The sequence below is a fragment of the Pelophylax lessonae genome, assembly GCF_965119305.1.
Source record: "Pelophylax lessonae genome assembly, chromosome: 2".
Lineage (NCBI taxonomy): Eukaryota > Metazoa > Chordata > Amphibia > Anura > Ranidae > Pelophylax > Pelophylax lessonae.
Window position 1 is genome coordinate 412,165,510 of NC_138769.1, and position 26,815 is coordinate 412,192,324.

Here is a 26,815-nt window from a genome sequence, read left to right on the forward strand (position 1 = left end):
GAGTTTTCAGAAGTCTACTCTGTTTCCGACCACAAAACTGGACTATCTGGGTCTGACTCTGGACTCAGCCTTAGCCAGAGGGCTCCTACCTCTGGACAAACTCCAGAAATTGTAGGCTGCAATTTGTCTCCTGCTGTCCAGCAGATGGTCACCCCTCTGGACTTGCATGCGGGTGCTGGGCCTGATGGTGTCTACCTTCGAGATGGTTTTCACAGTTCCATACAAAGTCCCTGATATGGTGGCTTCATTCTCCGGCTCTTCATCTGGGCAAATCCTTCCTCCCCTTGTATTGGACAGTGGTCACCACGGATGTCAGTCTGTCCGGCTGGGGAGGCGTCCTCGGCAAACATTCTGCTCAGGGGATCTGCACACTGGAAGAGTCCAGACTACCGATGTCACGTACCTGATCCGAAGCCGAAGTGTGTAGAGAGGGCTCCCCTTGCGGCTAGGTGCAGAACACCCCTGGAGGTGAGACAGGGAGTGCTGTGCCCGAAGTAGCACGGGTTGCCGGCTGGGATGGCCAGATGGTGGCTGAGGCCAATGGATGGAATGTCCAGGGTGGATCTGGAAGACTTGATAAGCCAGGCAGATGTGCTGCAGGAACACGGGAAGCGGAGTCAAATAGCCAAGCCGGGTCAGACACTGGAGAAAACTGGGAAAGTCCAGGGACAAGCCAAAGGGTCAAAAAGCCAGAGGTAACAAGAAGAGACGATGGTCAAGCAATCCGGGTCGGCAACAGGAAATCCAAGGTAAAGGCAAACAAGGCTCAAGGGACACAGGGAGCTGAAGATCATCCAGCAACTAGTACCTGTCACTGCTGGGTTTAAATAGGCCGCTTGGCGCCGAGCGCCGTCACGTCCTGCGTGTGCGTGTGCGAATTGGCGCACGCACGTTCTTAGCTGAACTTGCCCGGAGTTGGCCGCGCATGCGTATTCGCGCCAATGCGCGATTTCGCTGATTAGCCAAACTGTTTACCTGACAGTGCCCCCCCCTGAGGGGCAGCCTCCGGATGCCCAAGAGGGCTTGTTTTCCAGGAAATTTTTTAAAAAAGTCCCGTAACAGCCTGGGAGCATGTATGCTTTGGGCAGGTTCCCAAGAACTTTCCTCCGGAGGGTAGCCTTTCCATTTTACCAGATATTGGGTATGTCTCCCCCTTCTACGGCAATCCAGAATGGATTCAACCTCATACTCCGTTTCGCCATGAACTAGAACTGGAGGTGGAGGCAAATCGTCTCTATTTGGAAAGGGACCAGATTTAGCTGGTTTGAGCAGGGATACATGGAACACTGGATGGATTTTGTACGTATTAGGGAGGCACAGTTCAAAGGCCACAGGGTTAATTATCTTCTTGATAGGGAAGGGACCAATGAACCTTGGCCCCAACTTCTTAGAAGGGCAGGGCAACTTGAGGTTAAGGGTGGACAGCCACACCTTATCTCCTACCTTCAAAGCAGGACTGTCCTTCTTCCTTTTATCATAAAACTGTTTGTAGTCTTCTTGTGCCTTTTGCATAGTCCTTTGTAGGAGCAGGAAATTTTCTTGGAGGAATGTTATCCTATCTTGCACAGCAGGTACCGAAGATTCAGGCATCGGACTGGAGAGAAAAGATGGATGAAACCCATAGTTCGCAAAAAACGGAGACTGATGTGTAGAAGCGTGAATGGAGTTATTGTATGCAAACTCGGCACACGGGAGCAAAGCTACCCAATTGTCCTGTGAGAATGTAGAGAAACAGCGGAGGTATTGTTCTAGGGTTTGATTTGTCCTCTCTGTCTGGCCGTTACTTTGAGGATGATACGCTGATGATAGACAGACCTCGATATTGAAGATCTTGCAAAGAGCCCTCCAGAATCTGGAGGTAAATTGTACTCCTCGGTCGGACACGATGCTGCTGGGCAAACCATGTAACCTCACAATCTCCTTGATAAAGGTAAGCGCCGTGTCTACGGCCGAAGGAGTGCCAACCATGGGCACAAAGTGAGCCATTTTAGATAGGCGATCTACTACCACCATAATTGTAGAAAATCCCTCTGGAGAAGGTAGATCCACTATAAAGTCCATGGATAGCATTTCCCAAGGTTGCTTAGGAACAGAAGGTGGTCTCAATAGACCCCAGGCTTGGACATGGCTGCCCTTACTCCGAAGGCAGGTTGTGCAGGAACTCACATACTCCTTACAGTCTTGTCTGACATTCGGCCACCAATAGGACCGTTGGATGAGATCCAGGGTCTTACGGACCCCAAAGTGACCGGCTAATAGATGGTCATGGCATGCTTTAAGAACCGTGAGTCTGGCTTCCTGGGGAACAAAAATTTAATTTTTATGTAAAAAAAAATTACCATGTTTCTGGAGTGAAGAAGTCTCAGAGGCAGTGCATTGGGCAGAGGCCCGTTCAAGGGTAGTCCTGAGATCCGGCTGGATTAACAAAAAATTTTGGGCAGACAAGATTGTGCTAGGGGTGACATCAATAGGAGTTTCCGGGAACATCCGTGAGAGAGCGTCTGCTTTCCCGTTCTTGGATCCTGGCCGGTACGTAAGATGAAAATTGAATCTAGAAAAGAACAGGGCCCATCTGGCTTGTCGTGGTCTCAAGCGTCTGGCAGATCTGAGATACTCGAGATTTTTATGATCGGTAAAGATCATAATTGGATGGGCTGCGCCTTCCAACAAGTACCGCCACTCCTCAAGTGCTGCTTTGATGGCCAGCAGTTCTCGGTCCCCTACATCATAATTTCTTTCAGGCTGAGTGAGTTTTCGGGAGAAAAAAGCTACTGGGTGGAGCAGAGCTTTAGGTCCCTGGCGTTGCGAGAGAATTGCTCCCGTGGCTACTTCTGAGGCATCAACTTCAAGGACATAAGGCAAGGCCGGGTCCGGATGTTGTAGCACGGGGGCACTGGTGAATACAGCCTTAAGTCTGTCAAACGCTTCTTGAGCCTCTGAGGACCAGAGGAAGCGAGTGTGTTGCCGGGTCATTTGAGTAATGGGGGCAATGATGCGGGAAAAGTCTTTAATAAATCTGCGATAAAAATTTGCAAAACCCACAAACCTCTGGATACCCTTCTTGTCCATGGGAGCAGGCCACTCCAGGATGGCAGACACTTTTTGAGGGTCCATAGCTATTCCATTCGTGGAAATGATCAGACCCAGAAACTGTATTGATGACTTCTCAAATTCACACTTCTCCGCCTTTGCATAAAGCCCGTGTTTTCTGAGAGTGGCCAATACTTTTTGCACATGTATTCTGTGGGACTCCAAGTTGGCAGAAAAAATCAAAATATCATCTAAGTAAACAATAAGGAAATTGTCCAGGAATTCTCTGAAAATGTCGTTTACTAGATGTTGGAAGGTGGCAGGGGCATTGCAGAGCCCGAAGGGCATAACCAGATATTCGAAATGCCCGAAACGGGTTTGAAAAGCAGTCTTCCATTCGTCGCCTTCACGGATCCGTACCAAGTTATAAGCACCTCGTAGGTCTAATTTGGTGAAGACTTGAGCGAAGCGGAACCTCTGGAAAAGCTCAGGCACAAGAGGGAGTGGGTACCGGTTCTTTATAGTGATTTTATTTAAGTCTCTGTAATCCACACAAGGCCTTAGGGTATGGTCCTTCTTCTCTACAAAAAAGATGCCGGCTCCGGCCGGAGAGGAAGAGGGACGAATGAACCCTTTCTTGAGGTTCTCGTCAATGTATTGCCGTAGGGCTTCAAGCTCAGTCTCTGAGAGTGGGAAAATACGACCGAAAGGAATTTCGGCCCCAGGTAGCAGCTCTATCGGGCAATCGTAGGGACGATGAGGTGGTAATGAGTCCGCTTTCTTTTTATCAAAGACATCAAGGAAGTGGTGGTATACAGAAGGAACATCTTGGCTGGTATTGGAAACCGGCTGAATAGAGAAACAACCAGCAGGAGACGGGGTCTCAGGAGCCACACAATGTTGTAGGCAGTATGCGGACTTAAAGGATACTTCCCCTGTTGACCAGTCTATCAATGGGTTGTGTGCCCGGAGCCAGGGGATACCCAAAATAACAGGGAACATGGGTGAAGGAAGAACGTCAAAGTGAAGAAGTTCGTGATGGCCAGGGCCGGTGGTGGCAAGAATAGGTAAGGTCTCCTGGATGATGGGCCCGGATCTGGGAGTTGTGCCATCTGCAAGGTGGATTTCAAGCTTACGGTTCTTGGTCTGGAGAGGTAAGTGATGTTCTCTTGCCAGTGAGATATCCAGGAAACAACTGCAGGCTCCAGAGTCAATAATGGCTGGCAGCCTGATCTCCCCTCCTGCCACCTGCAACGAAACAAGGAGGACCAGGTGAGTGGGGGAAGACCCAGGGGTTTGAAGATGCATATGATGGGAAATGAACGACTTACTTGGTCTGACTGGGCAGTCACGAAGGAAATGTCCATTGTCCCCACAGTACAGACATAAGTTCTGTTGCCTGCGACGAAGTCTTTCTGCAGGGGTTAAGGCTGAACGAACCACCCCGATCTGCATAGGCTCCTCGGGTGGCATTGGGCTGGCAGTAGTCGGTAAAGGTGTAGGAGGTGGTGGCACCCTGGGTAGCATCCAAGCAGGCCAAAAGACTGAGCACGTTCAGATCGGCGTTCCCGAAAACGTCTGTCTAACTGGATGGCCAGTTGAATGAGCTCCTCCAAAGTAGTGGGGGTCTCAACCCGTGCTAACTCATCCTTGAGAGTTTCCGACAGGCCTAGCCGATATTGATGTTTGAGGGCGGCCTCGTTCCAGCCTGTGTCTGCGGACCACCTACGGAAGTCTACGGTGTAATCTTCCACGGGGCGTCGGCCTTGCTGTAACTTATGAAGTGTTGCCTCGGCAGTGGCTGTGCGTTGTGGGTCATCGTATAGCTGGGCCATTGCTTTAAAGAAGACCTCAACAGAGTCCAGAGCAGGGTCCTTCTGTTCCAGCAAATGGTGGGCCCAGGACTGGGGTTCATCAGACAGCAGGGAGATGATAAACCCTACTTTGACTGCTTCCAAGGAAAAAGTTCTGGGTTGCAGAGCCAGATATAATGAGCAGGCGTTTTTAAAGGATTTAAACTTCCTGCGATCACCAGAAAAACGTTCAGGCAGAGGTACTCTGGGTTCAGGAGAAAGAGCCATCATGGTGGGGATAGCAGCTGGTGGTCCCGAAGCTGAAGGAGCAGGGTTAGAGGCTGCAGTAGATGGATCCGCAGGGCCCGCCGGAGGCGGTGTAGACAGATACTGCAGGCGACCTTCCAGTTGGAAGTAACCCTCCTGAAGATACTTCACAGCCTGGGTTAAAGCTGCAACTTGCTGGCATAAGGCTTCCAGTGGGGAGGCACCTCTCTCGGCTTCTGACATGGCTGGATGATACTGTCACGTACCTGATCCGAAGCCGAAGTGTGTAGAGAGGGCTCCCCTTGCGGCTAGGTGCAGAACACCCCTGGAGGTGAGACAGGGAGTGCTGTGCCCGAAGTAGCACGGGTTGCCGGCTGGGATGGCCAGATGGTGGCTGAGGCCAATGGATGGAATGTCCAGGGTGGATCTGGAAGACTTGATAAGCCAGGCAGATGTGCTGCAGGAACACGGGAAGCGGAGTCAAATAGCCAAGCCGGGTCAGACACTGGAGAAAACTGGGAAAGTCCAGGGACAAGCCAAAGGGTCAAAAAGCCAGAGGTAACAAGAAGAGACGATGGTCAAGCAATCCGGGTCGGCAACAGGAAATCCAAGGTAAAGGCAAACAAGGCTCAAGGGACACAGGGAGCTGAAGATCATCCAGCAACTAGTACCTGTCACTGCTGGGTTTAAATAGGCCGCTTGGCGCCGAGCGCCGTCACGTCCTGCGTGTGCGTGTGCGAATTGGCGCACGCACGTTCTTAGCTGAACTTGCCCGGAGTTGGTCGCGCATGCGTATTCGCGCCAATGCGCGATTTCGCTGATTAGCCAAACTGTTTACCTGACAACCGATCAATGTCTTGGAACTCCGAGCGACCAGACTGTGTCTGGACCCTTGAACGGATTGTCTTCAGGGATGTCCAGTGTGCATTCACTCGGACAATGCCATGGCCGTGACTTATGTCAATCACCAGGGGGGCACAAAAAGTGTCCTGGCAGCTCTGGAGGTAGCGGGCATTCTACGGTGGGTAGAATGGTTCGTTCCAGCCCTCTCCATCGTACACATTCCCGGGATGGAAAACTGTCAGGCGGATTACCTCAGTTGGCAGCCGGTGGACCAAGGGGAGTGGTCCCTTCACCCGGAGGTGTTTCATCAGTTATGTCTCCGGTGGGGCATTCCCAAGGTGGATCTGTTGGCGTCTCGGCTCAACAGAAAGGTGTAGAGGTTTGTGGCTCAGCCACAGGATCCTCTGGCGGACGCCACAGACGTGCTGGTGGCCCCGTGGGGGTCAGTATCGTCTGATTTACTCCTTCCCTCCTCTCAAGTTTTTGCCAAGACTTCTATGCAGGATCGAGGCAGAAGGGATTCCGGTCATCTGAATGGCCCCCGGACTAGCCTTGCCGGGCTTGGTACGCCGATCTCATGCGGCTGGTCGCCGACATTCCTTGGAAGCTTCCTCTCAGGGAGGATCTGCTGTCCCAAGGACCAATCTTCCATCCTGCTTTATAGCCGCTGGCTTTGAAGGCTTGGCTGTTGAATGCCAGGTGCTGAAAGATAGAGGTTTATATAAGTCAGTGATTCCTACGCTGTTTAAAGCTAGCAATTCTACTTCTAGGAAGATCTACCATCGTACATTGAAGATGTGCATTGCGTGTTGTGAGTCTCTTGAGGTTCGTCCTCGCTCCTTCTCAGTGGCTCGAATCTTGACCTTCCTTCAATGGGGGGGCTGAACAGAAATTGGCTTTGAGTACCATCAAAAGCCAGATGTCAGCTTTGGCAGTCTTCTTTTATCGACCCTTGGCGCCACACTCCCTGTTGCGTACTTTTCTTCAGGGTGTCCGACATTTGGTTCCTCCAGTACGGTCTCCGTTGCCGTCTTGGGACCTCAATTTTGTGCTTTCGGTCCTCCAGAAGCCTCCCTTTGAGAATCTTTGGGAGCTTCCCTTGCTTACACTGTCTCAGAAGGTGGCTTTTTTAGTGGCTATTACCTCTGCGTGCAGGAAGTCAGAACTGGCGGTGTTATTTTGTCGTTCACCCTACCTGGTGATTTACGGAGATAAGGTGATTCCTCGCCACTGTCCGTCGTTCCTCTCAAAGGTTGTATCAGTTTTTTATTTGAACGAGGACATTGTGTTGCCTTCCCTGTGTCTCAGCCCTAAACACCTGAAGGAAATTGCCTTGCATGCCTTGGATGTGGTCCAGGCAATTAGGGTGTACCTGGCAGCTACAGAGTCTTTCGGGAAGTCAGACTCACTATTTGTGATGGGCCTCAGAAAGGGTTGTTCGCTTCCTCTGCAACCATTTCCAGATGGATCAGACAGATGGTGATTCAGGCCTATTTCATCAAGGGTCAGGTTCCTCCTTTCCCTTTTAAGGCGCACTCTACTCGGGCCCTTAGTGCCTCCTGGGCCTTCCGTCATCAGGCGTCAGTGACGCAGGTTTGTAAGGCAGCCGCCTGGTCTTCGGTGCACACTTTCACAAAGTTTCACAAAGTTTTAAAAAGTGGATGTGTTGGCATCTGTGGATGCTTCGTTTGGCTGCAAGGTTTTGCAGGCTGCTGTTTAGAGGACCTGATTCTCTCCGAGGATTTATTGTTTTTTTCAGGTGGGCTCCAGTTGTTTTGGTTGAGCTCCTGTTGCCTCTTTGGCTACTGTTTAGCCTTGGGATTTTTTTATTTTTTTTTCTGTTCCCACCTCTTATGTTTAACACTGCTTTGGGACATCCCAATGATTATGAAGATCAGGAAGAGTAAATGAGATTTCTGACCATAAAATCCATTTCTCTAATGTTCATTGACGGACACAGCACCCAACCCTCTGTGGAGTTGTAACTCTTCTGACACTGCTTGTAACTAAACTGAGTACCTAAAGCAGGGAGAGGCAGTATAACCCCTGGGACTGCCCATCGGTGTAGCTGGATTCTTTTTCTGCCTAGTATCCTACTCCTGTAGGGGGCAGTAATACCCAATGGTTATGAAGATCAGGAACTGTGTCCGTCAAATGAATATCAGAGAAATTGATTCTTACTGTAAGTCAAAAATCCAATTTTTTCACAGCATGAAGAGACACATGCGTGTCGTTTTTGAAGATGGACATTTGACTTGTAAGGCAGTACAAATAGCAGTAATAATGTGCAAAGTGCATCCACCTAAATTTTAGGTAGTTCTACTGTACACTGTGATTGACAGCTATAGGTTTTTGGAATTTTCCCATGCCGTTTTGCCTTGTTGAATAAAGCAGGCCATAGACAAGTCAAAAAATAAAAGTTCTATCAATTGAAAAATATAAATAGCTCATACGATTGTGCCATAAATTGTTTTTGATTAAAAAAATAAATAAATCCCAGCATGTTGGATTAGGCACTTTTGATTGTGGCATGAAAATCGCGTGTTGCAGCTGGCACACTAATGGCACTTTTCCACTGCAAGTACCGGCTCGGCTCTACTCGTCCCTGCTTGGCCCGGTTTGCTTTTCCACTGCTGGTACCGCATGGTACGGTGTTGGAACGGTTCGGTACGGTACGGTATGGTTTGCTTTTCCACTAAAGTAGTACTAAAGTTAAGTGGGTGGGATAACAACGATTCTCTGACCAATCAGTGGCTAAGAGTGACTGCATGCAAAGGATTGTGGGATATGGTACCGGTATGGTACCTCTTGGAACCACAATCGAGGTGGTACTGTTTTTGAGAGCCGTACCGTTCGGTTCCATGCAGTGGAAAAGCGCCGCCGTACCGAACCGTTCCTACACTGTACCATGCGGTACCAGCAGTGGAAAAGCACAAAAGCGAGCCGAACCGTTCGGTTCCATGCAGTGGAAAGCGCCATAATGGTACAAAAAATGAACAATTTTGATGATTTTTTTGACAAGTTTCATGTGTTTTTTGACTCGTCTATGGCCTGCTTAAGATTAGATATTTCATGCCCACCTTGTCCATATCTTTTCTGTACTCGTTTTAAATTCTGTGTGCCACTTTCCTAGTTTCTGGTTCTATATTATACCCCCCCTCACTTCTCGTGTTTCTGTTTGATTTAGCCGCACAAGCAAATAGTTAACCTACTATGAAACATGTGAATGGCAAACTGTTAGCAATGACATCACAGAAATAAGCTGATCTGTTAGTGGCCTGCAAACATATTTTCACAAAAGGTACAGTGTGGTTAGCCCTGCTTGCTCATGCGTCCTGACTAAAATTCCACCTGGGTAACTATCTACAGTAGTTTGTGTGTTCTGCTCATTTTGTGGGTGTTTTTTTATCTTGTAGTCCAAAAACATAAGGGTTGCTTATAGTGCATCTTTCTCTGTACATTAATTTGTCACTCTGTATAAATTTGATAAGGAGATTAGATTGTAAGCCCCTTTTCATGGCAGGGACATAATTGAATGGTTTAGTGATTTTTGAAGAAAAGTTTGCAAGTGTGTTGGATACTTGCTGAGTGCCAGTCCAACGATGTTTGGCCACAGCCATATATTGTGCATTTTCTTTTGGTATGGTAAATTTCTAAATCCACCAGTTGCTTTATACAGATAAACATTCCACATCATCAGTATTTGGGATTTTTCATCATTATAATAAAGAGCTTTGAGTAGAAGGCATTGTTTGACAAATATTTTTTAAGCTGTAACATGCATAATGAAGCAACAAAAGCATATTTTGGAAACCATAACATTCATTCAGCTTGTGGAAAAATATTGTAATAACAGATAAATGCTTGCACGAGACAGATTTATAGTACATAGGTCTTCTGCAGTTCTAAGAAAAATGTTGAGGTTTCCACATGCTACTCTTATTTGTAAAATATGCGGTTGCCTACTTAATTACTGAAAGTATTTAAGCTATGGCAATTTTAGCCTTTTTATAACTTAATTTTGGAGCTTGTGAGAAATGAGCCTACGAAGTCCCAGTACAGGAAAGGAGAACCTCACTTTTAACCATGTACTTGCTATTTTGGCAGCGTTGTGTCCCCTAGGTGTGTGGACATCACCATGTCTATAGGCCCCCCACCCCCCGTTTTTGTGGATTACTCTTCGTCTGATATCTGCCCTTTGACCAGCTTTGCTTAAAGTGTATCTATGGTCAAAATGTAATATATATTTATTTCAACATTGTATTTCAATTATTTTTAGCCTACTAGTATTATTTGAACTATCCTGAGGTTTGTAATTTCCTTGTGAAGATCTCCACACATTTACTTCCTTGAACTTTGTGATGCATATTCACTATGTCTTGTAAGTAGGCACTGCTGTGTCACACATTATAAAGAGCCTGGTGATGAGAGTTTCAGTGGGCATTGCCAGTGCAGAAATCACTGTTATCAGGCAGCCAAATTGCACATAAACCAAAGGAAAGAGCAGATGAGAAGTTGCAAAGCATTCAGGAAGCCAAGAAGTTGTAGAAAGAGTTGGTCAGTGGCACTCACAACATGAAAGTGTATTTTCCAAGTAATCTCATATTGGGTTGACAAAAGTAGCTATTGTTCGTATTTTTTGCTGTGACTATAGATCTCCTTTAAGTGGCACTGCCAAGAGCATAAGCTCCTTCCAGCAAACATATTAGGACATGCATACCTCCTCACAATGGCAAGATGGCAGACCTCAAGAAGGAGTAAGCATGTAAATAAAATAGATAATGAATCCTCATGCTTATTTGTACTTAGTTTGGTTTGAAAACCACAAGTAAACCACAGTTTTTTTAAGGTCCTGTAGATGCTTTGAGCAGCTTTTTATGAAAAAGAGTCCTAGTAGGGACTATCCACAGCGCTTGCTAAAAATTATCTAAAATATGTGCAAAAAAGTGAAAAATTATTGTGCAAATGTGCAAAATTATTTAAATACAAAAACATTAATTACTCAAAATTCATAAAAATATAAATATAGCAAAATCCAAATATTCCATGATTATTCCTTGTTCCAGGAACTTTACAAGTGCTCAAAAGTAAAACACTCCAATGGCCGATTACTTAAAGTTCATCTCATATATAATTAAAATAAATTAAATTAAATGTGATGAAATCCAATATTCCGTGATTATTTCTTATTTCAAGAACTGTGCTGGTGCTCAAAATAAATACTCCAATAGTGAGTGGTAAAGTGCAGGTGCTGAGTGCCTTCTTCCCGTGGAACAATTTATGAAATGGGTGACTTACCAGATAAAGTGGGTCTCATATACCTTACAGCATTGAGACCAATCGCGCTTATTGGTAGGTCCCCTTTAAATCCTCCTGGCTGTGCTGATGGTGATTTCCTCCTCACCGTTCCATAAGGCAGCTTGTAATGTGGTTTTTGGGAAAATAAAGATAAAAGCTCCAGATGGTGTAATATTGTTTAAAAAAGGGTTTTATTCCCATAAAATAGCACTGTTCAGTAAAATCCTGCAATGATCCGACAAAGGATCGTATTTGCGGAAGCGTTCGTTACAAACCGATACAAACATGCAGAGTTACGAGCGGAGGTGAATGCCTTTGAATTTCTTGAAATAAGAAATAATCACGGAATATTGGATTTCATCACATTTAATTTAATTTATTTTAATTATATATGAGATGAACTAAGTAATCGGCCATTAGAGTATTTTACTTTTGAGCACTTGTAAAGTTCCTGGAATAAGGAATAATCACTGAATATTTGGATTTTGCTATATTTATATTTTTATGAATTTTGAGTAATTAATGTTTTTGTATTTAAATAATTTTGCATATTTGCACAATAATTTTTCACTTTTTTGCACATATTTATGTTTTAGATAATTTTTAGCAAGCGCTGTGGATAGTCCCTACTAGGACTTTTTTCATATATAACCTCACACTACTGCTGCTGCTATCATTTTCAGAAAATGTTTTCACATTTTTATTAAAGTTTTAATTATATTAACTCCTAGGCGCGGGGAGTACGCCTTTTAGGTGTTACTTTTCTTCACATATTTGAGCAGCTTTGCTGAAGCCCGTACCTTTATCGATTTGAATAAAAATATTCTTGACATGTCAAAATATACAATAATACTGTAAATGTTTTTAAACTATTCTTTTTTTTCTGTATATATACACACTATATTACCAATAGTATTGGGTCGCCTTCCTTTACATGCGCATGAACTTTAATGGCAGTTCCCAGTCTTAGTCTGTAGGGTTCAATATTGAGTTGGTCCACCCTTTGCAGCTATAACAGCTTAAACTCTTCTGGGAAAGCTGTCCACAAGGTTTAGGAGTGTGTCTATGGGAATGTTTGACCATTCTTCCAGAAGCACATTTGTGAGGTCAGGCACTGATGTTGGATGAGAAGGCCTGGCTCGCAGTCTTCGCTCTAATTCATCCCAAAAGTGTTCTATCAGGTTGAGGTCAGGACTCTGTGCAGGCCAGTCAAGTTCCTTTACCCCAAACCCGCTCACCCATGTCTTTATGGACCTTGATTTGTGCACTGGTCAGAGGGGGGTTGGGCTTGGCCCCTTAGTTCCAATGAAGGGAACTCCTAAGGCATCAGCAAATCAAGATATTTTGGACATTTTCATGCCCCCAACTTTGTGGAAACAGATTGGGGATGGCCCCTTCCTGTTCCAACATGACTGCGCACCAGTGCACAAAGCATGGATGAGCGAGTTTGGGGTGGAAGCTTAGCCTCCCTCCTACCTGGAGTACAGTGTTTTATACTCACCTAAGTTCCTTGCCAGCTTTGTTTCCCGGATGCAGAGGGCTGGTAATCCAGCGCTGCAGTTGTGCTCATGCCAACTGGTTCCCACCATTCCTCTGGAACTGATGTCAGCATCTTCAGACTCTCTTCTGGATCCTGAGAGCTGCACTGAACAGCCAATAGGATACCTTAAATTCAGGTTTCTTTCAGCCTGTCACATGGCAAATAGAGTCCTTCTTCTTCTGGTCCTGCCAATGCAAGTTATTGCAGCATAATTTTGTAAATTCAGGCTGCATGATGATGCAACCACAGGGGGTGTGTTATTGACAGCCTGGGCTAAAAAAAAAAGGGGTTGGATGATGCCGAATGTCATTCAGTCTGGAATGGTGGAAGTCACCAGTTGCCAGGGAAAACACAGAATTGGAGAGTGGAGAGGGTGACTAGTCATTTTTATGTTTTTTTTTTTTTTTTTTACATTTTACATAGGAAGGAGGTGGTAAGGACTGGGAGAGGGAATGCTGAATCTAGAGTTGGGCGTTAAATTGTTACAGAACTGTTCTGTGTATGGCCAGCTTTGAAATACACTCATGCAGTTTTTCTTTTTACCTAGAAGAGAGTTGCTGAGGTAAATCTTATATCTTAGAGAGTTACACAGCTGAATTCCAACAAATTTCTTATACCACGTCCTCTTCACATATTGCTTCCCTCTGCATTCTGAATAGGAGTCTGACTTAAATTTGATTTCTGTCCAGATTGCATCTTTTCCTCCTGTAAATGTTAAAGAAAAAGTTGGGATTAATAAACAAAATGTAGATTGAAATACTAGGTAAGCCTATGTTATAAAATGTAGTAAATGTCATTATTATCTTTATGTGACCTACAGACTGCAGAATTTAAATTAAGGTCCAAACGCCTTTTAATATTTGGTTCTCAGAATAGTGAGCTGTCAGTTTATTAATAAATTGGTGTAAGCATGTAGTAATAATTTAAAGGGAAATCTTTGGTATTTTTAATGAGCACATATTTTGAGTTATATTTGCAGTATTTTCCTTGAAGTGTATTTCCACTTATGCAGTCAGATTGTAGAAAAAGCCCACTATATGCTTATGTGTTCCCATTCACACAGCATATCGAAAAATATATACAGGTATATTTTAAAAATTCTTACCTTTTAGTGTTTCTTTGGAGTGGACCATTGAGAAGACTATAAGATTAAGACCGGGGACACACTGCGTTTCCCCTCTTTAACCTCTTTCCACTGAGCGTACATTTATATGTGGCCTCATCTAAGTGGGTGTTTATCTAAGGGGCTAAATATATGTGCTAATGTGTTTGAACTGAGATTACATTGCACAGCAGACTACCAGCACAGGGACCAAACTGTAACGAAGAGCTCCGGGTCTCATACTAACAATTAGGAACTGGTTCCCGATCACCTGATCTCTGTAATAGCCTGCAATTGACTATCACAGTGATCCATCACTGTATAGCCCAACCATGTGTTTTTTTTTGGTTTTCTCCTCTTGAATAGAGAAAAAGATACATTATATGTTTTTCTCCTTCCTAGAGGAGAAAATTGTAGTATATAAAAAAAGGAAAATTAAAGGTAAAAAAAAACTAGATCAAGGTTTGATCTAAACCGGTGTTAGGGTTAAGGTCAGAGGTTTATGTTCAAAGTCAGAGTCAGTGTATTATTTTAGGTGGATAAGAAAAACAAAACATTTTTCCCGCATTTAGTACCAGTGTAAATGTGTTTTAGGTAGCAAAAAAAAAAAAGCTGAATTTTCACCATTGTGTCTGGTACAAACAATAAATAAATTACATATACTGTTTATGATATCACTGCAATCATCAGGAGCAGGGAAATTTGTTTTGAGTTATTCTTTGGTGGTAGGTCAAGGTAAAAGCAATATACATCTAATTTTTAAAAATTTAAAATGTTTAAAAAAATATACATTTTTTTTTTACTATTTTGAGGGAGATTTCCTTGAAAATTAAAAAAACAGGAGTTATCTATTACTATTAAAGCGGAGTTCCACCCTGGGAATACATTTTTTAATAAAAATACCCCCGGGACAGTCAGGGCTAGTACTTTCCACAATGGCTAGCCTCTGATCTGTCCCGGGTTGCACTTACCTTTTAGGAGAAATACTTACCTTGAAAAAGTATTCTCCAGCGCTGCCATCTCAGGTGTGGGCAGCTTGAAGCCGGCGCGATCCTCTTCTGCGTCCTCTTCATTCTTCTTCGGTCCCACGATGCACTGCACCGGCCCCGCCGTCACTTTCGGTGCGCGCGCGTCATCCCTCCACAGCTTCTGGGCATGCCCAGAAGCTGTTTAGAAGGGAATGACGCGCGCACACCGGAACTGACGTCGGGGCCGGTGCAGGCGCAATGATTCCTGGGAGCGATGACATTCAGCTCCCAGGAATCATTGCAAAAGCCAGGAAGTGATGACGGGCCGTGGCTGCCAAGGGGAGGAAGAAGGAAGTAAGGTAAGTATATTTTCTCTACGAGGTAAGTAAAAGAAAAAAAAAATTGCGATTATCCATTTGTTTTTCAGGTGACCCGGAGCGAGAAGATGGAGGTAAGTATACATTTAGGGTGGAACTCCACTTTAATCACTAATAAAAGCCCAATTTGTCCTGAAAAAAAAAAACACGTAGTTAAATGCAATAGTTGTAATGATATGTGTCGTTTTTGTGTCGAAGTTGCAAAACTGTGTTTAGGCATTAAGATTTTTTTTACCTTCGCTATGAACATACACTTTTCATCACATACTACTAACCTCTGAACTTTGCATCACTTACAACTAAACCCTGAACTCTGTTTCATTTTCTAATGACCAATGAACTCTGCCTCACTTGCTACTTACCCCTGAACTCTGCCTCACTTACTAGTGACCCCTGCACTCTGCCTCACTTACTACTAGCCTCAGACCTCTCAGTTACTTACTACTGAACTCTCCATTACTTACTACTGACCTCTGACTCACTTGCTACTGACCCCTGAGCTCTTTATTACTTACTAGTGACCCCTGAACTCTGCCTCACTTACTACTAACCCCTGAACTTTCTATTGCTTATTACTGACCTCTGAACTTTACATTACTTTCTACAAAACCCTAAATGCTCTGTGACCTACTACTTACCTCTGAATTCTCTTTTACTACTGACCTCTGAACTCCCCATTACTACTGACCCCTGAACTTTCCGTTCCTTACTACTGACCTCTGAGTTCATTCTGACCTATACATTAATTGCTACTGATCCCAGGAATCTGTCTCACTACTTACCTCTAAATTCTCAATTACTTACTACTGACCCCAGAACTCTGCCTCACTACTTACCCTGACCTCTACATTGACTGCTACTGATCCCTGAAATTTGTCTCACTGCTTACCTCTAAATTCTCCATTACTTACTACTGACTTCTGAACTCTGCCTTACTACTTACCTCTGAACTCTCCATTACTTACTACTGACTTCTGAACTCTGCCCCACTTATTACTGACCCCTGAACTCTCCATTACTTACTACTGACCTCTGAACTCTGCTTCACTTACTAACAACACCTGAATGCTCTGTTACTTACTACTGACCTCTGAACTCTCTGTTACTACTGACCTCTGAACTTTTCATTACTTACTTCTGACCCCTGAACTCTTGGTTACTTACTACTGACCTTTGAGTCAATTCTGACTACTGAGTTCAGAGGTCAGTGCTAAGTAAAGCAGAGTTCAGAGGTCAGTAGTGACACAGTGTACAGAGTGCAGAAGTAATTAACCCTGTCTTACCTCTGCACTGCTTACCTCTGTTCTCTTTCTTTCTGGGCTCTTTGCGGTACTAAGGATACTGCAGCCCCAGCTTTTCTCCCCCTTTTCCTATTCCCGGTCCAGTAGGTGGGGCAAAATTACAGCTAATTGTAGCCCCACCCACTAGACCAGGGAATAGGAGAAAGGAGCATAAACAATGTTTCCTCTGTAGTTGCCTGTGACAAGCGCAGCTGCAGGGGAGACTTAGAAGGGGGAACAAAATGGTGTCTTGCCCCTACCAGGCTAAATAGTGGATTCAGCCCAGATTCACGGGATGCTGTGATTTAGTTCAAATCTCGGTATAGTTTGCGGAATCTAGTATTGTTGGGAGGCATGCATAGTCTGTTCAAAGAGCAGACCTGTGTGTGGGATCGAGCAGGCTGCCTGCAAAAAAAACTACTGCCAGAGACAAGACCAGTCACCCTGGACAAGAAGAAAGAGCAGCAGTGACTGGTCTGTATTACAGGAGACTCCTGCACATAGGCAAAATGCAAGAGTTGTTTCATCATGCTAGATTACTGCACAGATCTGAAAGAAATACACAAAGGACATCAAGATTCAAATAAATATTTAGGCAGTATTTGTTTATCCCAGATTTCAGCTTTAAATGCATATCAAAATATTAATTTAGAAGACTAAACAATCTCTTTAAAACAATTATCATCTTATGAAAATCCCCATATATATCTCAAGAACATTTTTTTAATGCAGTATTTTAGTGGTCATAAGCATTTTTTCAAGATTCCTATGCCATCTACTGTAGTATAAATTCTGTATGCAGATGGAGAACGGGATAACAAATTCTCTATTGTCACTGCATTTGATTATTTTGTTTAACATGTAGTTATATTAACCACTTAAGCCCCGGAGGATTTGGCTGCTCAAAGACCAGGGCCTATTTTGCGATTCGGCACTGTGTGAATTTAACAGACAATTGCACGGTCGTGCAACGCTGTACCCAAATGAAATTGACACCCTTTTTTTCCCCCACAAATAGAGTTTTCTTTTGGTGGTATTTGATCACCTGTGCGATTTTTACTTTTTGCGCTATAAACAAAAAAATAGCAACAATTTTGAAAAAATAATATTTTTCCCATTTTTTTTATATGAAATTCCCCCCCAAAAAAATCAACATTTTTTTTAACATTTTCGGCCAATTTGTTTTCTGCTACATATTTTTGGTGAAAAAAATCGCAATAAGTGTATTTTTATTGGTTTGCGCAAAAGTTATTGCGTTTACTAACTACGGGAAAGATTTATGTCATTTTTATTGTTTTTTTTTAACTAGTAATGGCGGCAATCTGCGATTTTTTTGCGGGACTGCGACTTTGCGGCGGACAGATCGGACCCTTGACTGATATTTTTGACACTTTTGGGGGTACCAGTGACATTACTACAGTAATCAGTGCTATAAATATGCACTGTTACTGTAAAAATGACACTGGCAGGGAAGGGGTTAGAGATCCAGGGGTTAAGTGTGTCCCTGGGGGCGTGCTTCTAACTGTAAAGGGGCGTGGCTTTTGATGTAACCACAGAGACATACGATCCTACATAGCAGGACCGTATGATATCTGCTGTTACACCAGGGAGAATGACAGGCGGCTTTGTTTACATTAGCCGCCTGCCTTTCTCCCTCTCCAGCGGGAGATCGCGAGTGACCAGCGGACATCGGAGCCGCCGGTCACTCGCGCGGGGAAGGCAGTGAAGGAGCGGGAGTGGAAGCGCGCCCCCTATTGGCTCGCGGGCGAGTGACGTGCCTATACGTCACTTTGCCCAGGGGGGGCTGACCGCCGCAGTATATGTACTTGCGGCGGTCGGCAAGTGGTTAAAGCTCTTAAAGGCATTTGCATGCTTGGATTTATAAATGCATTGGAAACGGTTTTACACATTGGTGTACTACTGGTTCTACCAACAGACTTACAGTACTAACAGCACCATAGAGACTGAAAATTTGTAAGAGCAAAACATAAATACAATTATACTCAGTGTTATGGTCATAGTGGTCTAAGTAGAAATGCTTGCTTATATGCACCAGTACCTAAAATGCATGTCTATACCTTTCTATACCTGCAGCATGTAAATACTCTGTAAAGTATAAAAGATAATCTGTGTAAACCAGTTCACTTTTGATATTCTTAGTTTTGGCATCTAAAATCTGGGACTGATATAAGGTCAATAGGAAAATTGGTGAACATTTTCGAGCAGCCCTGTGTGTATGCCTTAAACTGTTCCCTCTTTATACTGAACAAAACATTTTAACATCTAGAGATTGTAAGCAATGTCCTCCCCTCCTAATCCATCCACATTTATTCTCTAAAAATGGCCATTTCAGGAGTCTTTATGTCTGGGCTGTTATGCCCAAACAAAGTAAGCAAAAGTAGAATTTACTTCTGCATATTACTTGATTACTTCGATTTGGAAACCCCATCATTTGATTATGTGTACCCCATATAATATTGTGTAATGTCAGGTATTCATCATAGTAATAGAACACCTCTGGAAACTGGATACATCCCGTAGGAGGTTAAACCATATCCATTTAATTCATGAAATATGCAGGCATGTGCTAATAAAATGAGTGATTTTCTGCACACATGCAATACATCATGGCAGATCACAGAGCACATCTTCCACTGATCTAAAGTTTCAGGAAGCAAACTGATGTCATTCTGGGTATATGGAATGCACCCCCTTTGTTCTGTCACGTCCTTAAATTATATTTACATTCACTAAGCTTTGCCGTTGTGCTTTGAAATATCTTGGGAACATTTAGATATATGTTTTTTGCTGGCCAATAGAATGAATACTGCTAAATAAATAGTATGGTTTCTGACATTTTAATGCATGTTTATTCTTTTCATGTGTTATAGTGACGGAGTGTATAGTCTCTAGTATAAATCAGAGCATGGAAAACTGAAATAGTGAAATCATTGTCTTTCTAATGGAACGGGGATTGTTTTGTGGAAAATACCAAGCAAAAAAATCCTTATCCCTATAAAATATGTTATTGTATCTAATGGCATACAAAGTCAGCAAAAAGCCACTCTGAAAGAATTATTTTAAGGTTAGGACAAGGTGTCAAAAAATTACCCCCTGCTTCTCACCTGCCAAAAAAGTAAGAAATGTCCAGGTCTATGGTAGGGACCCCAGCACCCACTCAACACACATCCTAAATGAAAGGGGCCCTAAACCCAAGAGGCCTCTTTTTCAGTTGCACTAAATGTTTCCCCTCCCAAATGTGTTCACTGTGGCTAATGGGTAAGATTCTAATTTTGCTAATAAAAATGTAGGGCCTGTTACACATGAAATGCTGTGTATATGAAAATATTGCTTATTCTATTCAGAGACATAGAACATAGGCCAGATAATAGGAAATGGTCCAAAGTCTATTTTTTTCCTTCTACCCAAAATGCAGCAATTGCATAATATGTCCCAGTGCTCTGATCCAGTCTACCCTAGCCTTATGGCCAGCCGGCATTTACAAACAACATTTGCATTTGTCAAGGTGACCTGTAGTCCCCAGCACTGTTGTCCAATTATTTTTAAATCACAAAAAATAGTAGAGGATAATGTCTATGGCAACTTCAAGTCTAACAGGTAACTGTAAACAGATGTACCTACAGCCCAATTAAACTATCTGAAAAATGCAATACATTGGCATTTTGCCATTCTGTATCAAATTTGCCATAAAAAAATTATTGTATTTTTCACATATTATTTTACAATATGTGACAATGTTCTACTAAATAGTATTATTATTATTATACATGATTTAAATAGCATGAACAGTGTGCACAGTGCTTTAAAACATGAGTGCAGACAGTACAGTTAGGCTTCTTTCACACGGCCGCTCCGCTGCTTTAGTCCGCTGCGGGACTTTTTTTTTTTTTTTCCACAGAGCGGATGACATTTGTGTCATCCGCTCCGTGTGCCCGCATATCATCCCATCCGTTTGCGGATGATATGCGGACATAATGTAAGTCTATGGCATTGCGGATGTCAGCGGATGACACCGCTGACATCCGATTTTCCTTCCTTTCCGTTTTTTACACGGATGAAAAAATAGGGTTCTGTTCCATTCCAAAAAACGGAACAGAACTGAAAGGAGGAAAATCGGATGTCAGCGGATGGTATTCCGCTGACATCCGCAGTGCCATTCACTTACATTAAAGTCCGCAAATCATCCGCAAAAAAATAGGATGATTTGCGGACACACGGAGCGGCCGTGTGAAAGGACCCTTACAATACAATTCAATACAGGAGGATTCAGAGGGCCCTGCTTGTTAGAGCTTACAATCTAAAAGGGAGGGTTAAGTGATACAAAAAGCAATAACTGTGGGGGGATGACCTGATGGAGATAGTGGAAATACAGTTGTTAGGTGGAGGCGGGATAGGCTTCTCTGATAAGAAGGGTTCTCAGGGATTGCCTAAAAGTTGACAGCGTAGGAGATAGCCAGACAGGTTGGTGTAGGGAGTTCTATAGGATGGGAGAGGTTCAGATGAAGTCCTGGAGGCAAGCATGGGAGGAGGTGACGAGAGCTAGAGAGCAGGAGGTCTTGAGAGGAATGAAGAGAATTATTTGGTTGGTATTTTGAGACAAGGTTGATGATGTGGCTGGGGGCCTAGTTGTGGATGGCTTTGTAAGTTGTTGTTAGTATTTTGAATTTAATTTGTTGGGTGAGTGGCAGCCAATGGAGGGATTGGCAGAGAGGGGTAGCAGATACTGAAGAGTTGGTAAGGTGGATGAGTCAGGCAGCTGCATTCATGATGATAAACGAAAGGGGGGGGGGGAGTAGCCTATGTAAAGGTAATCCAATGAGGGGGAGTTGCAGTAGCCAAGGTGAGAGTTGATCAGGGAGTGAATTTGAAGCTTTGGTGTCATTGGTTAGAACGGGGCTTATTTTGGAGATGTTGCAAAGGTTGAGGCGGCAAGCTTTGAACAGCGATTTGATGTGGGCCTGAAAGTAGAGTCCAGGAATAAACCTAGCACCGTGGCATGGGAGGTTGATGGTTGTGCCATGATCTTGACAGAGAAGTCAGAGGAAGAGACACGTGGGGGAGGAAATATTATGAGCAAGTATAGCATGAAAGTATTTAGGGGTAGACCCAACCTCACTGATAAGATAAAAAAAAAAGTGTTTCTTACCTGTAACTGGCTCACTCACTCTTGGATCAGCTGCAGAGAAAAAAAAATGATAAGCTACTGTATACAAAAGATAGGAAAGACCTTTGTAATGTCATCATCACAATCTTGCCTTGACTGGGACATGGAAACAAGCATATTTATTAACACCTGACGTAAGGCAATATACCTGTCACTTTCATGAACCCTGCAATCCAACAAGTAGAGGGACAGACTGAGAACACGTGGCCAATATTCCAGCATGTTTCTCAGTGCACAGAGATTATGACCAGATGTGGAGTCAGCTGGAGATGTTGCTCTGGAACACAAATCTTTCTCAGATTCCCATGGTGCCTAATATTTCTAAATTATAGCTTCAGATTTTTAGCTGTCATTAGAAACATAATACCACAAAATCTACACTTTTTAAAACAAATGCATGTTCTTTGCAAATCAAAATGTAGATTGATGACTTCTTTGTTAAAATAAATATGATTCATCCCTCCCACATTGGTTTGCTACCCACATACTCAGAATTTAATGTATGTCTAAAATAAAATGCATATTACATTTGAAAATGTATTTACATAAACTATGTCTGTGATGGACCATTGGCTTGGCTGCTCAGATATTATGCCATTAATTGCACATGATTTGTAGAGTATGTGAATAGTCTTTAGTTTAAATGAAAACAGGCTTATTCCATAAACAGTACAGAGAGTGTTATATCCTATATAAACAAGCTGGATTTTATTAAATCTAGCTAGACTAATACAAAATGTACTCTGATTGGTTGCTATGAGCACTACATGATTATGCGTGGATTGATTTCCACTAACCAGAATTTGACTAGATTTTGGCTGATTTGCTGTGAGGTAATGTTTAACATCTGCCTTTTTCAGCCCTAACGTTTGGCTCTCAGGGCAACCCTGATAATAGTTACTACGCTATATATTATATTACCAAAAGTACTGGGATGCCTGCCTTTACACGCACATTAACGTTAGCGGCATCCCAGTCTTAGTCAGTAGGGTTCAATATTCAGTTGGCCCACCCTTTGCAGCTATACCAGCTTCAACTCTTCTGGGAAGGTTGTCCACAAGGTTTTGGAGTGTGTCTATGGGAATGTTTGACCATTCTTCCAGAAGCACATTTGTGAGGTCAGGTATTACCCGGAAGATATGAGATTTAATTTACCTCAGACAATATTAACTCCTCATCAGGCAACTAAGGTAATAATGTTGGTGAGAATGCCTGGCTCACAGTCTGTACTCTAATTAATCCCAAAGGTGTTCTATCAGGTTGAGGTCAAAACTCTGTGCAGGCCAGTCAAGTTTCTTTACCCAAAACTCGCTCATCGATGTCTTTATGGACCTTGCTTTGCTTTTGCAAGTTGGGAGCATGAAATTGTCAAAAATGTCTTGGTATGCTGATGCTTAAAGAGTTCCCTTCACTGGAACTAAGGGGCCAAGTCCTGAAAAACAACCCTGCATCATAATCCCCCCTACACCAAATGATTTGTACCATAGCACAAAGCATGGTCCATAAAGACATGGATGAACAAGTTTGGGGTGGAGGAACTTGACTGGCCTGCACAGAGTCCTGACCTCAAACTGATAGAACACCTTTGGGATGAACTAGAGTGCAGACTGTGAGCCAGGCCTTCTCACCAACATTATTGCCTGACCTCACAAATGCGCTCCTGGAAGAATGTTCATTGAAAAATGGGTTAACCCAATATTAAACCCTACTGAGTAAGACTGGGATGCTATTAAAGTTTATGTGCGTGTAAAGGCAGGCATCCCAATATTTTTGGCGATATAGGGTATCTAGTGCTCAGGATGCATTGGCTCAAACAGTAAACATGATTTTATCAATAAATAAAAGAACAAGGGTGGCGTACTTAAAGTATTTGGTGCCCAGAACCGTTCTATATATTAAAACTATTTGTAATAAAAGTGATGAAATGAAACAATTATAATTTTCAAAAATGAAATGCAAACAGTGAAAATTGTAGCATTCCCACATATTGGTGGTTTATGTAAAAGTATTGTTTTTAACCTATTGTTTATGATTGGTCATGAGTAGGGTATTTTGATTTAAAATGTTTTTAATTGGTTAGGAAAGATGGGATGCATTTGCATGTACTGTAAATGTAAACTGATTCATTAAAGTGTTACTAAACCCACAACAGTAAAATCAGTGTGTATATGTAGAAAAGCATGCTTGTTATATTCACCGTGGAACCTAAGGGGTAAATCCTCTGCATTGTTTAAAAAAAAAAAAAAAAAAAAATGACCATTTTATCCTGCTGTCTCTGATCCTCCCCTTTTTTCACTGTTCTCAATACATCTGCTGATAGTACAGAGCCCTTGGAGGCATTCTGCACATGCTGAGTTTGGTGTGTATTAATAGAGAGTTTATTTATTTTATTTTTTTCGGGAGGGTGCATATGATCAACACAGGGCCAATCAGCACTGTCCAGACAGAGGGCAAGGTGTCCTGCAGCCTCATAGGACAGTCAGAGGAGAATGAAAACATCACCTACAAGCTGTAGCAAGTGCTCGCCCGGACACTGATAGAAGTCACAAGACTGCTATATACTGTTGATGAGAAAAGATATTTAGCAGTTTATATTTACAAATTTAATTACATTTCCATGTTATGTGTACTGTGGGAGACCAGATATAGTGAAAGCAGGGTCCTGAGTTTGGTAACACTTTTAAAGCTTATTTGTAGAGTATTGTTAAAATGGTTTACCTTCTTTTAATAGGCTTCTTAAAGGGGTAGTGGGTACATATAACTAGCTTTGATTGGCACTCTCTGTCTAGAGCTCTAGAAAATACAGGTAAAAGCACAGTAATGAAGCTGACTGTCACTAACTGACACCTCTTGTCTTGAGGTTACAAGACACAGCAGTCATGTGCTACCCAGACACTAAATACTTTTGACAAATGCTTTATGTAAAAGTGCCATATAAAACTATTCATAATAGTGGTATCTACAGCAAAGCTAGAAAATGTCTAATATATGGGTGGGATTGTGAGCGCCTGACATTATTTGCTACAGATTCCAGTAATGTATATATACTGTATATATGACCATAGAAGATATTTAACGTTACCTGATTCTGTGCTGAATTCCACTGATACGCTGGGTGGACCCTCACCAAGAGGATTTGTTGGTACCACTTTGAAATCATATCTGTAAAAATATGGAAAATAAAATAAGATAACCTTGGATTCCCTTCATATGGATTTAATCTCTGCTAAGAAATTACACAAAGAGTTGGCCAAGGGTCTTCAAACTGTTGCCTGAAGCTCAAAGGTATGAGTTAATCTAGCCATTTTTTTGCTGGATCTCATGTCTAAGGTGAAGGCAGATGCTTTTAGGTGCACCACTAACATTTGTTGAAATGGTCAGAACACCTTTTTTTTTGCTATTGTTCCCAGCTCAGATAGGAGCCCCTTGCAGCATCTACCTGCATTGCCCTCTTTTTGACACCACTTGTTAATGATTTGGATAGAGCTTGGAAATGGTTAAAACCTCTGCCAGGTTTTTGTTTTTATTGCTGGGTACCACTGGAAAGAATAATCCTATTTATTTATCCTGTTGAACATGGTCAGCGAAACAGAAAGTGATGGGAAATCCAAAAATGTACAGTTCTCCGGGGAAACAAAATAGGGAAGAAATCTTTCAATAGGAACACCCGTTCCCTTGACATCTGCCTAAGAGGAGATTTCCCCTCATTTTCATGAGAATTCCACTCGCTTTCTGTTGTCTGTGTCTCAAGCTTTGACATTTTTTATGTTGTGTTTTTATGTTATCCCAAACGAAAAAAGGAAAAAAGATATTGCTTTTGCATAAATTACTCACTGCAAGTATGCTTGCAAAGCTGACCATACTTTTATATAAAGACTGCTCAAAATAATTAAAGGAACACTTTTTAACCAGAGTACAGCATCAAGTCAATTAAACTCCTGGGATATTAATCTGATCAGTTAGGTAGCAGAGGGGGTTGTTAATCAGTTTCAGCTGCTTTTGGTGGTAATGAAATTAACAACAGGTGCACTAGAAGGGCAACAATAAGACAAAGGCCAAAACAGGAATGGTTTTACAGGTGTGGGGCCACTGGAATTTTTTTCCCTACTCATTTTTTCTGACTGTTTTTCACTAGTTTTGTATTTGGCTAGGATCAGTGTCACTACTGATAGCATGAGGTGATACCTGGACCCTATAGAGGTTGCACAGGTAGTCCAACTCCTCCAGGATGGCACATGAATACGTGCCATTGCCAGAAGGTTTGCGGTGTCTCCCAGCACAGTCTCAAGAGCAAGCAGGAGATTCCAGGAGACAGGCAGTTACTCTAGGAGAGCTGAACGGGGCCCTAGAAGGTCCTTAACCAATCAGCAGGACTGGTATCTGTTCCCTTGTGCATGGAGGAACAGAAGGAGCACTGCCAGAGACCTACAAAATGACCTCCAGCAGGCCACTGGTGTGAATGTCTCTGACCAAACAATCAGAAACAGACTTTATGAGGGTGGTCTGAGGGCCTGACGCCCTCTAGTGGGCCCTGTGCTCATTGCACGGCACCATGGATTTCGATTGGCATTTGCCATTGAACACCAGAATTGGAAGGTTCACCTCTGGCACCCTGTGCTTTTCACAGATGAGAGCAGGTTCACCCTGAGCACACGACAGACATGAAAGGATCTGGAGAAGCCATGGAGAACGTTATGCTGCCTGTAACATTGTTCAGGCTAAAAAATGACACCCTGACTGCCATTAGGAATCAGGATGAACTCCTTGGATGCATACGTACGTATGGGCTATATAAACTACCAAGTACCATTCTGAGTTGCTGCAATGAAATTTCAGCAAAATGGACTAGCCTGCTGCATCATTTTTTCAGTTTTATTTTTGGGCGTGTCTTTGAGTTCAGCCCTCTTTAGGTTGATAATTTTAATTTCCATCAAAGGATGTGGCATCCTTTCGTGCCTAACACATTACCCAGTCCATATCAGTATAGATATCCAGCATGAGATTTTTCCCCATTGAGATCTGATGTGTTTTCAAAGTGTTCCTTTCATTTTTTTTGAGCAGTGTATATATACAGTATCTCACAAAAGTTAGTACACCCCTCACATTTTTGTGAATATTTTATTATTATTTTT

At 42.9% G+C, this 26,815-nt stretch overlaps 1 protein-coding gene across 1 annotated transcript in view; it reads right to left on the reverse strand.

Moving 5' to 3' along the window:
* The window catches only part of ABI3BP (ABI family member 3 binding protein), a 520,855-nt gene that overhangs the window by 44,015 nt on the left and 450,025 nt on the right, over positions 1-26,815 (reverse strand). Inside the window, exons 45-47 of the mRNA XM_082245218.1 lie at positions 24,766-24,845; positions 21,666-21,695; positions 13,315-13,476 (exon numbers count right to left, since the gene is read on the reverse strand). Of these exons, the coding sequence (XP_082101344.1) occupies positions 13,315-13,476; positions 21,666-21,695; positions 24,766-24,845 (272 nt within the window). The remainder of the gene's footprint in view (positions 1-13,314; positions 13,477-21,665; positions 21,696-24,765; positions 24,846-26,815) is intronic.